This window comes from Ostrinia furnacalis, unplaced genomic scaffold, assembly GCF_004193835.3.
Source record: "Ostrinia furnacalis isolate ACB-3 unplaced genomic scaffold, ASM419383v2 OfSCF2099, whole genome shotgun sequence".
Taxonomy (NCBI): Eukaryota; Metazoa; Arthropoda; class Insecta; order Lepidoptera; family Crambidae; genus Ostrinia; species Ostrinia furnacalis.
The window spans coordinates 3,983-20,159 of NW_021132338.1; the positions used below are offsets into that span (position 1 = coordinate 3,983).

Below are 16,177 nucleotides of genomic sequence, written 5' to 3' on the forward strand. Positions count from 1 at the left end.
CGTAACCGATTCAAAAGTTTCGGATAGTTTCGGATGTAGGCAGTTTACATTGTTTTTTGTATAGCATTATATGTAAAGGCATAACAGCCTGATTTACCTTTATAATGCCATCTAGTATCAATTTTTATATTTTTATTACTTTTTATTCGATGTAAAGTATGTGGCCATAAATGAACCGTGTTGGACAACTATTGCAAATTGCATTCTAAAGCACAGATATCCGTAACCGTATCCGAAACCGAAACTACATATCCATAACATCCCAAAATACATTGTATTCTCTTTGTTCCAGGTATCAGTGATGGCCAGGATGGTCCCGTCTCCCGACTGGTTCATCGGAGTCGACAGCTTTGACCTCTGCGTCGACGGGAACTGGCTCGATAGCATTACTATTGAGGTACAAAGTAACGAGAGTTATAGAGTAGATGAAGAAGGAAAGGAAAGGATGTTATTTGGTGAGCTAGATGTATGTAGTTTATCTTTAAAAGAGATAGAAAGTCCTTAAGGCTGATTTCACAGTCACAAAAGCACTGCTATTTAATCACTTGGGTTTGTGACGCATGATCTTGTATGTGTCCATCTAAAATTGAGAACTAAATCGCCCATTTCAAAAAGCGCAGAAGTTTCGCGGGGGTTTCGAACGTTTCTTTACTTTATTAAATTTATTTCTTTTCTTCTCAGTGGGCCGAGTGTGAGTTTATATCAAACACCCTCACTAGAGAGCGCGTTAAATTTTTTTATGTAAATTTTAGTTCTTGAACGTTTCCGCTAGGGGCGCTGTACAATCCGTCGTACATTTTCATTTTTTTACGGGCTCACTAGTGAGCGCGTTTGATATAAACTCACACTCAGCCCTCAGTCTTGTGTGGTGTAGTCAGCGTCAAATAATTTGTGACACCCAAAGCGACCAAAAAGTTGACAACATAACCATATTCCAATGAAATTGTATCAAAGACTTTTGTGTCACGAACTAATTGACGCTGACTGTTCAATAAAGTGTGTTCTATTCTATTCTATTGTTTTGTTCAGGTGGACCCCCTAGACGCGGGCACAGACAACGGCTTCACCTTCACAGCCCCGAACTGGCCGACGGCCCCCCAAGGGGTCGCCTACCGCATCACGTCCAAGTACCCCTCACACCCGGCCGGGTCGTTCTTCTACCCGCATCTGAGAAGGCTGCCGCCGATCGCCACTTTCCAGTTTATAAAAGTAAGTTTTGTTTGTTTCATCCTTGTCAATCCATATACCTATAGGTATACTCGTACGAAAGCAGGAAGGTCACGATAGCTGAACGGTAAAGGAGTCGGACTGGCCGAATCAACGTTCGAAAAACGCGGGTTCGAAACTCGCCGCCCGCTCGACTATTTTAGGGGGAGCCTATACGTAACACAAGCATTTTAGCTTAGTACGAGAGATTAACGGGACTACGAGCATTAGTAATTTGTGCAATAGGTACAAATTACTATTAGGTATTCTGTTCAATAAAAAGTATGCCTTTCAGTTACCTTTACATGCCACTGAACCAATTTTAAACAATTTTGGCGGAGAGATCGATGGAACCTTGTATTGATCGTTGTCGCGCGTTATTTTTTGTCACGAAAATATAACATAATAATAAAGGCTCGCGAGAACGTAAAAGGGTTGAGATGAGGGATGAAATTTTGTATGGGGAATCAATCAGTTCTCGTAGCGATACGGTTTCTCATTTTTATGCTTTTCGCTGTGAGCAAAAATATTTCGGAGGACACACGTTACACTTTCTGATGCAGGAGAAGCCGTGGGCAACAATCAGTTTATACTAAAGAAAGATCTAGCTAAAATAATTTCGTTATCAATAGATAATGTATATGTATGATGTAATAACATCATTCAAAACTAGACGCTATTGCCTGAATAATAACGTTTATCTTTTTTTGATCAGCTCCGCGAATACGAACTCTCCGAAGTGTTCCACCGAAGCAGCGACGACAGACGATACGACGTGCTGCAGCTCGACAAGCTCAGCCACAACACCATCGACGTGCTGGACGGAAACCGCGCGCTGTCCATAGCCGAGGAGGTGGAGAGAGCCGAGGCTCCAAAGATATACGCCGACGGTGCCCTAACTACGCCTGATGGATCATACTCATATTACACTGTGTAAGTAATCACATTCTTTGATCTTTTTTTTATGCATAACAAGGCAGTTATTTGACCACAACCTGCTGTTAAGTGGGATACAGTCTAGGATGGTACATATCTGCCCTGTAAGTGCCTATTCACTCTCGCCTTGAAAATGCCCGGATTATAGTCTTCGGGATAGACAGCAGCAGGCAGCGAATTCCAGTCCCTAGCTGTTCGCATTATAAAAGAGTCATCGAAACGATCTCTACAGAGTACAAAGGTACGTGTACGGCAGTGGGCGGGGCACATAGCTCGAAGAGCTGATGGCCGCTGGGGCACGAAAGTTCTTGAGTGGCGACCACGAGCTAGAAGACGTAGCGTGGGCAGGCCTCCCACTAGGTGGACCGACGATCTGGTGAAGGTCGCGGGAGGTACCTGGATGCAAGCGGCGCAGGACCGGTCTTTGTGGAAATCCTTGGGGGAGGCCTTTGTCTAGCAGTGGACGTCTTTCGGCTGAAACGAACGAACGAACAAAGGTACGTAGCTCAACCCTATCGATATGATGGAAACCGTGCGCTGTCCATAGCCGAGGAGGTGGAAAGAGCCGAGGCGCCGAAGAAATACATACGCTGATGGAGCCCTATTAATGGAATTATTATTACTAATTCCTCTTTCTAAAAAATCCTTCTGATCTCTTAAAGTGTGATATTCCCTTACGTCAGAAATTATGATGCAAAAGATTGCAAACTCACGCACCGCGGGGCACAGGTATATTGGGTTATATTTGGGGCTTTCCCCTTCAGAAGCGTAAAAATAACTTCCGAGTACCTACACATAAATTGACGATTCCTGAGTTCCAGACGTAATAGTTATTAAAATACACAATAACTTATTACGTTATCATCGTAAACAAAAACCGTAATATTCTACTAAATAGGAGAAAGAGGGTGAAAATTCACAATACGTGACTATATTTTAGGATCTCCGAACGTTCCCCTACGGAGAAATTGAATTTGTGCTTTATTATAGGGGAGACAAAAATGTGCAATAATGTTTACATTCCTGCTGATATTACGTAATAATATTATTGTTATATTTTTACTCCGTATGCCTCATGCATCTACCTACACAAACGTCCAATATATGTAGGTTTCCCTGTGATTGAAAATTAACATTCCAGTGCTCGAATTCTCGCCAAGCTCTTTAGATAAGTAGGTATTTGAAATTAGAAATGGTACTACGAGACTATTCCCACCTCTCGTTCCCACCGCTGCAACTCCTATGTAGCCAGAATCTACAGCTTAATAGCACCAATAAAAACCCAACCAGTGAAGGTCAAGTTTGTCATCAGCATATAGAGACAATATTTTTTTCTAAGGGCTGATTTTTCAATCCTCGGATAACTTATAACTGAAGAATAATTTTGGCACAATGACAGTTTTAGTATGGGAAATATGTCAAAATGACAAGGTTATTCTTCAGTTAAAAGTTATCTGACGATTGAAAAATCAGCCCTAAATGAGTCTATAAAAATGGTACTAGTATTTTTTTTTGTTTATACCAGGGTGAACACGACATCAGTGACGACCGAAGAGCCTCGTTCAGCCAACGAGCTGCCGACGTCGGGCCCGACAGCGAGCGAGCGGTCGGCGCTGCGCAGCCTAGCTCGCCGATACCGGGCCCGGCGGCGGCGCAAACTGCGAGCTGACAACACCGACCCGGCTGAGCGGAGAAAGCGAAAAAGAGCGAGTTAGTACACTTTTCTTACTACCACTCTAGTACAGTACTTAAAGGATAGCGTAGATGTGTGAGAGGATTGCTGCCGAAGAGCCTCGTTCAGCCAACGAGCTGCCGACGTCGGGCCCGACAGCGAGCGAGCGGTCGGCGCTGCGCAGCCTAGCTCGCCGATACCGGGCCAGGCGGCGACGCAAGCTGCGAGCCGACAATACCGACCCGGCTGAGCGGAGGAAGCGAAAAAGAGCGAGTTAGTACATTTCTCCCTCTCTAGTACAGTACTTACGGGATAGCGTAGATGTGTAGGAGAATTGCTACCGAAGAGTTTCGCTCAGCCAATAAGTTGCCGACGTTGAGCCCGACAGCGAGCGAGCGGTCGGCGCTGCGCAGTTTAGCTCGCCGCTACCAGGCCAGGCGGTGGCGCAAGCTGCGAGCCGACAATACCGACCCGGCTGAGCGGAGGAAGCGAAAAAGAGCGAGTGAGTCATGTTATCAGGTCATTTATACAGGGTGGAAACGATAAGTGATNGTTGAATAATGTATCTTTTATTATATACCATGGACATTAGCAAAAACAAAACAAAACTATGTGTAAAATGGGATTGAAAAAAACTGGTCCAAATTAGCGGACTCTCCCTTATTTAGTTTCAGTTTTATTTCTTGATGTTGTTTTGTGTCGCTGAATAAAACATTTCATTTTCATTTTAAATCCACGTCCTAGGTCCCATCTAATCTTTACTATCATGATAAGAAGTAAAGAAAGTGGCAGACGGCAGTGCGGGGTATTTGTCTGTCTTACACAAGGCTCAAAATACATTGTATTCTCTTTGTTCCAGGTATCAGTGATGGCCAGGATGGTCCCGTCTCCCGACTGGTTCATCGGAGTCGACAGCTTCGACCTATGCGTCGACGGGAACTGGCTCGATAGCATCACTATTGAGGTACAAAGTAACGAGAGTTATAGTGTATATGAAGAGAAAGGAAAGGAAGTTATTTGGTGAACTAGATGAATAATAGTATATTATCCTGAAAAGAGATAGAACGTCTATAGGGCTGGTTTCATAGTCACACGAAAGCACTGCTATTTAATCACTTGGGTTTGTGACGCATGATCTCGCATGTGTCCGTCTAAAATCGAGAACTAAATCACCCATTTCAAAAAGCGCAGAAGTTTCGCGGCCGTTTCAAACGTCTGTTTCGTACTATATTATTCTTTCTTTTCTTTTCATGTTTTGTGTGGTGTAATCAACCTAAATTCGTAACACCCAAAGCGACCAAAAAGTTGACAACATAACCTTATTCCAATAAAATTGTAACAAAGACTTGTTAACTTTTTGGCTACTTTGGCTGATATGACTGTACAATATTATGGTGTATTCTATTCTATGTATTCTTTTCCATTGGTGGTTTGACTGTACAATATTATGGTGTATTCTATTTTATTATTTTTTCTGTTTGTGTGTCTACTCTATTCTATTCTATTGTTTGGTTCAGGTGGACCCCCTAGACGCGGGCACAGACAACGGCTTCACCTTCACAGCCCCGAACTGGCCGACGGCCCCCCAAGGGGTCGCCTACCGCATCACGTCAAAGTACCCCTCACACCCGGCCGGGTCGTTCTTCTACCCGCATCTGAGAAGGCTGCCGCCGATCGCCACTTTCCAGTTTATAAAAGTAAGTTTTGTTTGTTTCATCTTTGTCAATCTATGTACCTATAGGTATACTCGTACGAAAGCAGGAAGATCACGATAGCCGAACGGTAAAAGGCCAGTCTGAACTGGCCGACTCAACGTCCGAGAAACACGAGTTTGAACCCTACTGCCGCTTGACTATTGTGGTGAGCCCATTCCTAACACAAGGATTTTAGCTTAGTATGAGGGGTTAACGGGACTACGAGTATTAGTATATAATATTAAAACAAATTACATAACCTATAATTAAATATATATTACAGTAATATTATATTACTTATAATATAATAATACACTGGATACAATAATTTAATATTTATTCTAATTAATAATATTTAAGAATCTAGTTTAATACAATAATAGGGGAGAGTTCGGTATATTGTACCGCCGGGTAAATTGTACCACCTTCATATTTCGTAAAGTATTTATTGAATGTCTGTAATTGCAACACTCAGCGATACACAACTAAAATCAATTAATATCGGCCATGTGGTTTTTGCCGTGACAACAAACACGTGTGTTTTATTTTGAAAAGTATTTTTTCATTGTTTTCAAGTAACTTTTGACAATACATGTTCAGTTTGTAATTTTGTTAAATTTAATCACAGGGTATTTCTAATATATTATTTAGAAGTGTAAATTAGTGTGGATTACAATTATTTGAAACATTTTTCGGTATTTATAAGCTATATTTTTTACCGATTTTTTAAAAGCACTATCACCTAGTCGGCTAAATTGTACCACATCAAGTTGTATGGAACTGTACCAAAGAATTTTGAATTTTTTTTTAGTAAATAATATTTTGAAGTTATAATAGCGTAGTTATGTTTGACTAACAATAAATGAAAGCAAAAGATTGGCAAAGTAGATTAGGTACAATCAAAAGTCGAAAAATAAGGACCACCCTAATGGACATTAGCAAAAACAAAAGAAAACTATGTGTAAAATGGGATTGAAAAAAACTGGTCCAAATTAGCGGACTCTCCCTTAATAATTATTTTTTAAATTCCTCCTCTCCATTGTTGTTGTGCCCGACAGGGTTCATGGTGATCCAATTATATATTTAAGACCTAATGTACACTGTGAAATGCAATAAAGATTTGAGTATTGAGTATTGAGTATTAGTAATTTGCGCAATAGGTACAAATTACTATTAGGTATTCAATAAAAAGTATGCCTTTCAGTTACCTTTACATGCCACTGAACCAATTTTAAACAATTTTGGCGGAGAGATCAATGGAACCTTGTATTGATCATTGTCGCGCGTTATTTTTTGTCACGAAAATATAACATAATAATAAAGGCTCGCGAGAACGTAAAAGGGTTGAGATGAGGGATGAAATTTTGTATGGGGAATCAATCAGTTCTCGTAGTGATATGGTTTCTCATTTTTATGCTTTTCGCTGTGAGCAAAAATATTTCGGAGGACACACGTTACACTTTCTGATGCAGGAGAAGCCGTGGGCAACAACCAGTTTATACTAAAGAAAGATTTAGCTAAAATAATTTCGTTATCAATAGATAATGTATATGTATGATGTAATAACATCATTCAAAACTAGACGCTATTGCCTGAATAATAACGTTTATCTTTTTTTGATCAGCTCCGCGAATACGAACTCTCCGAAGTGTTCCACCGAAGCAGCGACGACAGGCGATACGACGTGCTGCAGCTCGACAAGCTCAGCCACAACACCATCGACGTGCTGGACGGAAACCGCGCGCTGTCCATAGCCGAGGAGGTGGAAAGAGCCGAGGCCCCGAAGATATACGCCGACGGCGCCCTGACTACGCCTGATGGATCGTACTCATATTACACTGTGTAAGTAATCACTTCTTTGATCTCTACAGAGTACAATGGTACGTAGCTCAACCCTATCTATATGACGGGAACCGCGCGCTGTCCATAGCCGAGGAGGTGGAAAGAGCCGAGGCCCCGAAGATATACGCCGACGGCGCCCTGACTACGCCTGATGGATCGTACTCATATTACACTGTGTAAGTAACCGATCTAAATAGGGATAAAACCAGACACCATCGACGAGCTGGACAGAAACCGCGCGCTGTCTATAGCCGAGGAGATGGAGAGAGCTGAAGCGCGAAAGATAATATACGCCGACGGCGCCTTGACTACGCCTGATGGATCGTACTCGTACTACACTGTGTAAGTAGCTACTACTCTGATCTAAATAGGTACAAAACCAGAAACCATCGATGAGATAGATTATTATTAGTAAGTGAAGAAGGTGGAGAGAGCTGAGGCACCGAAGATATAGGTACGCTGATGAGCGCCCTATTTAAGGAATTTATTACAAATTCCTCTTTCTTAAAAAAGCCTTGTGATCTCTTTAAGTGTGCGTGATAAGCCCTTACGTCAGAAATCATGATGCAAAAGATTGCAAACTCACGCACCGCGGGGCATAGGTATATTGGGTTATATTTGGGGCTTTCCCCTTCGGAAGGGTAAAAATAACTTCAGAGTACACGTAAATTGACGATTCCTGAGTTCCAGACGTAATAGTTATTAAAATATACAATAACTTATTACGTTATCATCGTAAACAAAAACCGTAATATTCTACTAAATAGGAGAAAGAGGGTGAAAATTCACAATACGTGACTATATTTTAGGATCTCCGAACGTTCCCCTACGGAGAAATTGAATTTGTGCTTTATTATAGGGGAGACAAAAATGTGCAATAATGTTTACATTCCTGCTGATATTATACGTAATAATATTATTGTTATATTTTTACTCCGTATGTCTCATGTATCTACCTACACAAACGTCCAATACAGATATTACTGTAATTGAAAATTTATCATCTGAAACATTAAAAATGGTACTTACTACGGGACTATTCCCACCTCTCGTTCCCACCGCTGCAACTCCTATGTAGCCAGAATCTACAGCTTAATAGCACCAATAAAAACCCAACCAGTGAAGGTCAAGTTTGTCATCAGCATATAGAGACAATATTTTTTTCTAAATGAGTCTATAAAAATGGTACTAGTATTTTTTTTTGTTTATACCAGGGTGAACACGACATCAGTGACGACCGAAGAGCCTCGTTCAGCCAACGAGCTGCCGACGTCGGGCCCGACAGCAAGCGAGCGGTCGGCGCTGCGCAGCTTAGCTCGCCGCTACCGGGCCAGGCGGCGGCGCAAGCTGCGAGCCGACAATACCGACCCGGCTGAGCGGAGGAAGCGAAAAAGAGCGAGTTAGTACATTATTCTCCCTCTCTAGTACTGTTCTTACGTGATAGCGCAGAAGTGTGAGAGAATTGCTACCGAAGAGCCTTGTTCAGCCAACCTGCTGCCGACGTCGGGCCCGACAGCGAGCGAGTGGTCAGCGCTGCGCAAGCCTAGCTCGCCGATACTCATAATGCTGCGTTTACACTGCAGCATTAGGCGCCAGATACCGCCAGACGGCGGCGCAAGCTGTGACCCGACTGAGCGGAGGAAGCGAAAAAGAGCGAGTGAGTCATATTATCAGGTGAATAGATCGTTTCATCCACGAAAACGCGCCAAACGAATTTTTGATCGAAGGAAGCGCGGGGTGCGGGGAGTTTGATCCGAGCGTCGTTATTGTAGTGTGCGTGTGCACTGATGGATGATTTAGTGTGTACCTACCGATAACACTCAAATATTAGCGGAAGAATGGTGGGGCGCGTCTTCGTGAATGCAACAATCTATAGTCTCTACTACAGGAATAAGACTCTCAAGCAGAGGCTAAGGAAGCTCACGCTGGGGATGACGTTAGCATTTTCTCCTGATATCCATGTTTTACTGATGTAGAAAGTCGCATACCTACCTGTCTGTCCCCTCTGCTATAAAATAAAAACAGACGTGGGTTTAATTAACTAAATTGGAGTTACAGTCATCATTTAGGATCTTGCACGTCGCGTTGTTTCAAAATGTAAAGATAGAGAATATTGAAAATTGTTCAAAAACTACGTTGCACTATTTTCCAATATAGAATCTAGAGTTGACAGTGCCAGCTTTAAAGTTACATTTTGCGAATTTAAACTGTCATTGAGTCAGAACAGCTCGCATCATCTTTTATTGTCTACAAACAATGCAGCGAATTTGTAGCGTGAACACACATTCAATTTAATTTTAGACAGTACGTAGATGGCTCAAGCCTGCTGCCGACAGCTGTATGGAGCAGCTTGACATGTGACGGGAATTCAACATTGTATTTATTGTATTAATCGAAAGGGACAAAATCAATGTGAAGTATCTCGTATTAAGAGTGCCTAGATAAAAAATACCTGTAGTAAAGTAGCAAGTTTGTTAGTGAATGATAATTATAATATTTTTTTTTTATTTTCAAATCTTCATTTATTTGTCGATTCATTTATTAAGATGAAAGTTAATGAGCTCACCTGAATCCGGAAAAAAGTAAATAAGGAAAAATACTTACCTATTTTCAACAACCATTTACATAAAAATTTAAATTCATCCTAGGTATTTACTGATAAGAAAAAATATTACCAGATGGCTTGGGGAATTAAATCTTTTACAATGTCAAACAGCTTTTATGCCATACAATAACTCAGTGTTCCTCCATGATTTTGTTCTCCACATCGTGGAGGAATCAACGCATGCATATTGATAGGGTTTCATCGCGGTTACTACATAAAGCCTATTCCACAGGGCTGCTAGACTGCCGCGTGTCAGACTGGGGCGAGTGGAGCCCTTGCCACAGCGACGGCGGCTGCGTGGGCTCGGCCCTGCGCACACGCCGCGTGGTCCGGCGACAGAGACCCGGCGGCGCGCCCTGTCCTCCGACCACGCAATCTCGATGGTGCGCCACTAATTGCACCCATGAGGACTGGAGGAACAACCTCACGTAATCTAGGAACGGTTCGTGCGAGCTGCCTTTTGCATTTCTTCTCGAAAAACAGATAAGACATGACATGAGACTTCAAGTGTGCCAGGCTTTTCAGGTGTATGTAATAATACCAGGTCAAATAATTCAGAGCTAGTTCGGTCCCCACCATCTTTGATCAGCCGCTGGACTTGTGGTGAACCCACTCTTACAACAAGCTTACTTGGAGACAAATTACCAGTAAACCCTCAAAAAACGAGTACTAGTTACACAGTTTTTCGCAAAACCCACCCGCTAATGTTCCCGAATTGCTTCTGCCCTGCGTAAGCGGCGCGTGGTCCGGCGGCAGAGACCCGGCGGCGCGCCCTGTCCGCCCACCACGCAATCTCGATGGTGCGCCACTAATTGCACCCATGAGGACTGGAGAAACAACCTCACGTAATTAAGGAACGGTTCGTGCGAGCTGCCTTTTGCATTTTTTCTCGAAAATTCACTGATAATATGACATGACATGAGACTTCAAGTGTGCCAGGCTTTTCAGGTGTATGTAATAATACCAGGTCAAATAATTCAGAGCTAGTTCGGTCCCCACCATCTTTGATCAGCCGCTGGACTTGTGATGAATCCACTTTTAAAACAAGCTTACTTGGACACAAATTACCAGTAAACCTTCAAATAACGAGTACTAGTTACACAGTTTTTTGTACTATCCACCCACTACTGTTCCCGCGTTGCTTCTGCCCTGCGCACACGCCGCGTAGTCCGGCGGCAGAGAACCGGCGGAGCTGCCTTTTGCATTTGTTATTCTTGAGAAAATTCATTGATAAATTAACACACCAGATATGACATGACATGAGACTTCAAGTGTGCCAGGCTTTTCAGGATACATTTGCTGATGGTTGTTAGAGTACCAGGTCAAATAATTCAGATAATAATATATCTAATCTGATTGCCGTCGGCCGTTATACTAAATGGTGAAGCCACTTGAGAAACACTGATACTTAATAGACATGACACAAGAACTTTTTTTAATGCATAACAAGGCAAATATCTGACCACAATCGCATCTGATGTTAAGTGGGATGCAATCTAGGACTTCAAGGGTGCCAGGCGTTTCAGAATTATTTGCTGGTGTATTATGTCATCAAGTAATTCATAGCTAGTTCGATCGATGTTGGACACCACTCCTAACGCAAGCATATTAAGAGAGTTTATGGGATTGTTAGTAATTGTTTTCGGCAAAAAAGACGTTGGTCTTTTTGTAACCCAGTTATGGTTCCCGGGTTTTTGCTTCTGCCCTGTGCACACAAAACTCACTCACAACAAATCCCGGCGGTGCGAGCAACTGCATTAGATTTTGGAAGACGTACATAATTTCTGACTTTAGAACTAGGCCGGTTCGTGCAAGCTGCCTTTTGCATTTTTTATTCTTGTTTCTAAATCGATTACCCAAATTGTGCTCCAACTGAAAGTTTTTCAGTCAACTTTGTGTGAATGGTAATGGACTTTTTTCAAACTTATGATGGATATGGATGGTATTTAGGACGAACTACTTTAAATAATTATAGGTTTTATTATAATAATTATTGAAAATAACAACAAAATGTATCGTGTAAACGGAAATAGGTAAAATAGTAAGACACGGGTCTTAACGCGACGTTTATTAATGAGTTAAGTACATTATGTACCCACGGCTTGACGGAAATAGGTAGTTATTAATAAACAGGAATAGCAGCTAACTCATGTTAGGGTAATTTTTGGTAAGATCAGATACTGAAATGCTATGTAAAAAGCATGTAAAAGATTCAGTGCCAAACAGCGATGCAAAAGGTGGCTCGTAAGCAGCTTTAGCTTCCACTTCAACTATTCTCCGTAAACGCACACCTTTACCTTCTTTTATTTTAAGTTTTTTTAGCGTCTGTGTCTGTCCGTCCAAATGTCATTATTTTCAATTCCATTTTCGTCGTCTTATTAATTGGTTATTTATTGTTTGGATGTAAATTCGTGGTGTATAAAAACCAATAAAAATTGTTGTATAAAATAAACTTAGATGAAGTAAGCGATGACTGTCAATGTTGGAATGATAGATAGACTTCGATTGATTACCGCTGTAACTATTAGGCTTCTTCGATCTTTTATTTGTTTGTCAATTATTGTTAGGTAAGATAGTTTAAGCAAAAACATGACTTTTGTCTTCTGAATACGTTCTAAATTGTTTAAAATATCACCACCAATATGTTAATGCTAAATGTACCCTGGCTTGTATTAGACAGCTACTTTCATTTATTTTTACATTCAGAATACATATTTATATACAGCTCTAGTACAAATAACAAATTGTGTCTTAAGCTAATATATTTTATTTTCTAAAGTTAATATTGAGGATGTAAAATTAAAATATTAAGACTTATATTTATTGCAATATTATAAAAAAATCTTTTATTCAACTTTCACCTTATGTAGAAGTACCTATTTTAGTGATTAATAACCTGTGTTTAAATTTAATTTGTGTTATAGTCATACAGTAGCCATATTGCAATACCTTCCTTGGAGTAATTAATTAAATACTATGATACATATCGTTTACCTAAGTATTACAGTGTGACAGTATTTCAATAAAATGTAGCGTTCGAAGTAGGTGGAGAACAATCATCCAAAGATACAGCTTTTATTTTTCATACAGGTAAGTGTAAAAATATTAGAATAAGTCAGTATTTAGTTAAGAAATTTTAAGTAATAAAAGCCTTCTACGAAAATAATTCAAGATTTATCTCTCACGATGGATTTACAAATTTTTCTATAAAAAGAAGCTTAAAAACTGAACATCCGTATTTTGCAGAAAATTACTGAGAAATTGAGGGCAGAAAAATCGAAGTGATATTTTAGAAATGATCAAACTAAAAAGTATCACCTCAGATGTTTGAATGTTCTAATACTTAACTATTATTAATCTGATTGACATGCACTAAATTAAAACTATTAGAGCTATTGTTGAAGTTTCGACTAAATTATCGCGTTTGCTAGATCAAACTTAAAAGCGCATTTATAAAATTAAAATTTTACATTTTCGCATTTTATTGAAGGACCAGCTATGGTCGAAATATTGTTCAGTTTTTCTGAAAGAATCTTCGAACTTCCAAGTAGTATAGTATTTCTAAAACTGATTTGTTCACGTAGATCGTTCAGGAGATTTTGATGCTATAGTGAATGTAATATAGAGCCAAAAATGCTGAAATGTTAACCTTAGCGTAATAATTGGAGTATGTGTATTTTTTACAATGTAAATTATTCTGATTTCAATAATAAAACATCTTAAAATAACAAAACACTTGTTTTTTATTCATCAATTTACTTTTTTCGAAGTTTCCAATTTGTTCGAAGTTCGAATCAGAAGATAGCAAATTGAATGAACATGTATTTACAGAATTTTCTAGGTATGAAAACATAATAAGAACTATTTAAAATTTTCCTATGAACTTTCTTTGAAAATGGCACAAAGCAATTCTACTGCGAACTGTTCGAACAAGTTTCTAAACTAAGTTTTGTTAGTCTCTGTGCTTATTATCTTATGATAGAATGACGTGCTTCTCCAGATAAAAGTTGTAATTGATTTCGAGCAGAATTTCCAAGAAAATTCAACTTTGAGAATTTAATCGAGAGATAGGGGGCGTAATTTCAGCAAGTAAGTACCTACATTATTTTCAATCTACGAGTATGTTTAAAATATAAGAATTAAATTAATACCTAATAAATGAAACAAAAATAGTCAAATTAGTTTTACAATTCGTAGTTTCGAGTCCAAAGTACATCTACAACATCTGACTTTTAATACATAGTTTGTTGCACAATAATCCCTATTATATAAACTTTTTAAGCTCCCTCTGTTACAATACCCCTAACTTAAGTTCATACTGTTTTAAGCTGCCTCAGTGTCCGTATAGACTATAACATATTACAAATGTAATAATTGTGCAACATTAAACAGTTCTGAAATTCAACGTTTTATTCAGACACCATGATAAATTAATACTGTTAACCCATTAAAAGTGTTCACACAAGAACGAGCATTTAACCTTTTGGTGGTTGACGAAGACATAGGAAATTAAAGATGTTATCACGTAATGAAGTCTCCGCTTAAATAGAGTTCAAGTTCGGGACAATGTTAATTTCAGACGTTTTCAAATTTCTGACAAGTCGAGATGGTGACTTTTGTAATTTATTGTTAGATTACTTTGCTGGTGGTTACACTCGTGATTTTAATGTTCATTTAGTACAAATTTTAGTTATCTAGCATGATAATTATTAATAAGAAGTGAGAAATGGACACTTTAAAAACTTGATTTAGGCTGGGTTCCACCATAAAACAAACATCAAAAATTTGTCAAACTCCATAAAAATACACCACGTCGTGTCACGATTAAAGTTTGATGGTGCAACTCAGCCTTACTCTTGTGGGGGTTTTTGCGGGTGTTTTTTTTATATCCAACGGGGAATCTCTTGGCCTGTATCTCACCTGATGGTAAGAATGATCAGGCCGAAGGTGGAAGCGAGCTTCACCCGCAATCCCCAACCACAGAGGAACTGGCTATCTTACCTGGCTGCAAATCTTGGCTACACAGAAGCAGTGAGAACGAAAGGTGAGGTGTCTTATCGATTTAAAATGATAATAACTAAGTTTCTGATTATGATGGTGGATGTTGTAAACGTAAAAATTGTCTTTATGAAAAAACATAGGCTTTATGAAAAATACCAAAATCTGTGACTTACTTATGTCACTTATTCGTAAGCTAGGTTTATCGAATTCAAATGTAAGAAACTAACTATGAATTTGCAAGCTATAAGGAGTAAGTGCTCAATAAATATGTAGGTTTATAGGTAGGTAGGTATTGAATAGACTTAAAGTAGAGGCGTGAGTGAGCAATTTACAATTATTTATAGGTATAATATGCAAAAATGTTCTGGCTAAATATTTACCACATCCCGCATCCACTCAAAGAGCGCTTGAACACGTTACATTTTAATTAAAACTCATAGTAAAACAACTCGTTAAAAATGAAACTCACGAATGTTCCATGAGTAGGCAATTTATTTAGCTGTGTAATTTCTCATTAAATTTAATGAGACCAGTTTAATGTAATCCAGTTATCAGTCAAATTGGCGGATATTTTCATGAGCGATGAAAAATGTTACTTTAATTAATATCTGTTCAGGATTATCCGTTCCCATAAATGATGAGGGCAATAAATAGTTAAGGGCAATAAATAGTTGAGTGGAGGTAACAGTGGCTGAGCATACTTTGCCAGTTAACCATAATCGTAACTGGATGGAAGTTATTTTGGTCCTTATAAATGTTTTGTTTGCCATAAACGAACTAAAGTTTGACATAGCCCGAACGGTAAAAGCTGAAGTGGCAAAGGGTACCTACACATAGTACGCAGAACTGACGGCCGATGGGGCAGCATTAATTAAGGTTTATCTTTGGGGGAGGAATATGTTCAGCAGTATTGTGCAGTTTAGTAAGGTTTTCATTGAACAAACATAATAATACTTGCCGTGCTGAAGAATACACGTTAGCTTGGTTTAATTGAATCATCATTACCTATGACGGCTCATAAAAACAGACCTTGTATTATAAACGTTATGCAACAGTTTCTTTTCCCAGTTATTGGTAAAAAAAAAAAATTCCCAATTATTTAGTACACTGCACCATTTCTATTGACATCGCGTATCAAATATCCTACACTAGCATGTATGGAATCGCCGAAGCGATCTCAAGTTGAGCCGTGTACCCCGCAGAGCGGAAGTTTGTCCTAGC

General features: G+C 39.6%; 1 protein-coding gene across 1 annotated transcript; it reads left to right on the top strand.

Annotated features, from left to right (window-relative positions):
- Positions 1–292: 292 nt before the first annotated feature.
- On the top strand, positions 293–10,493 carry mspo (M-spondin; the record flags this gene model as incomplete). The annotated part of the gene is made up of 5 exons (XM_028307106.1): positions 293–397; positions 1,030–1,209; positions 1,922–2,139; positions 3,668–3,852; positions 10,188–10,493. Coding segments are annotated over 5 exons (888 nt in total), but the record flags the coding sequence as incomplete, so codon positions are not given.
- Positions 10,494–16,177: the final 5,684 nt, after the last annotated feature.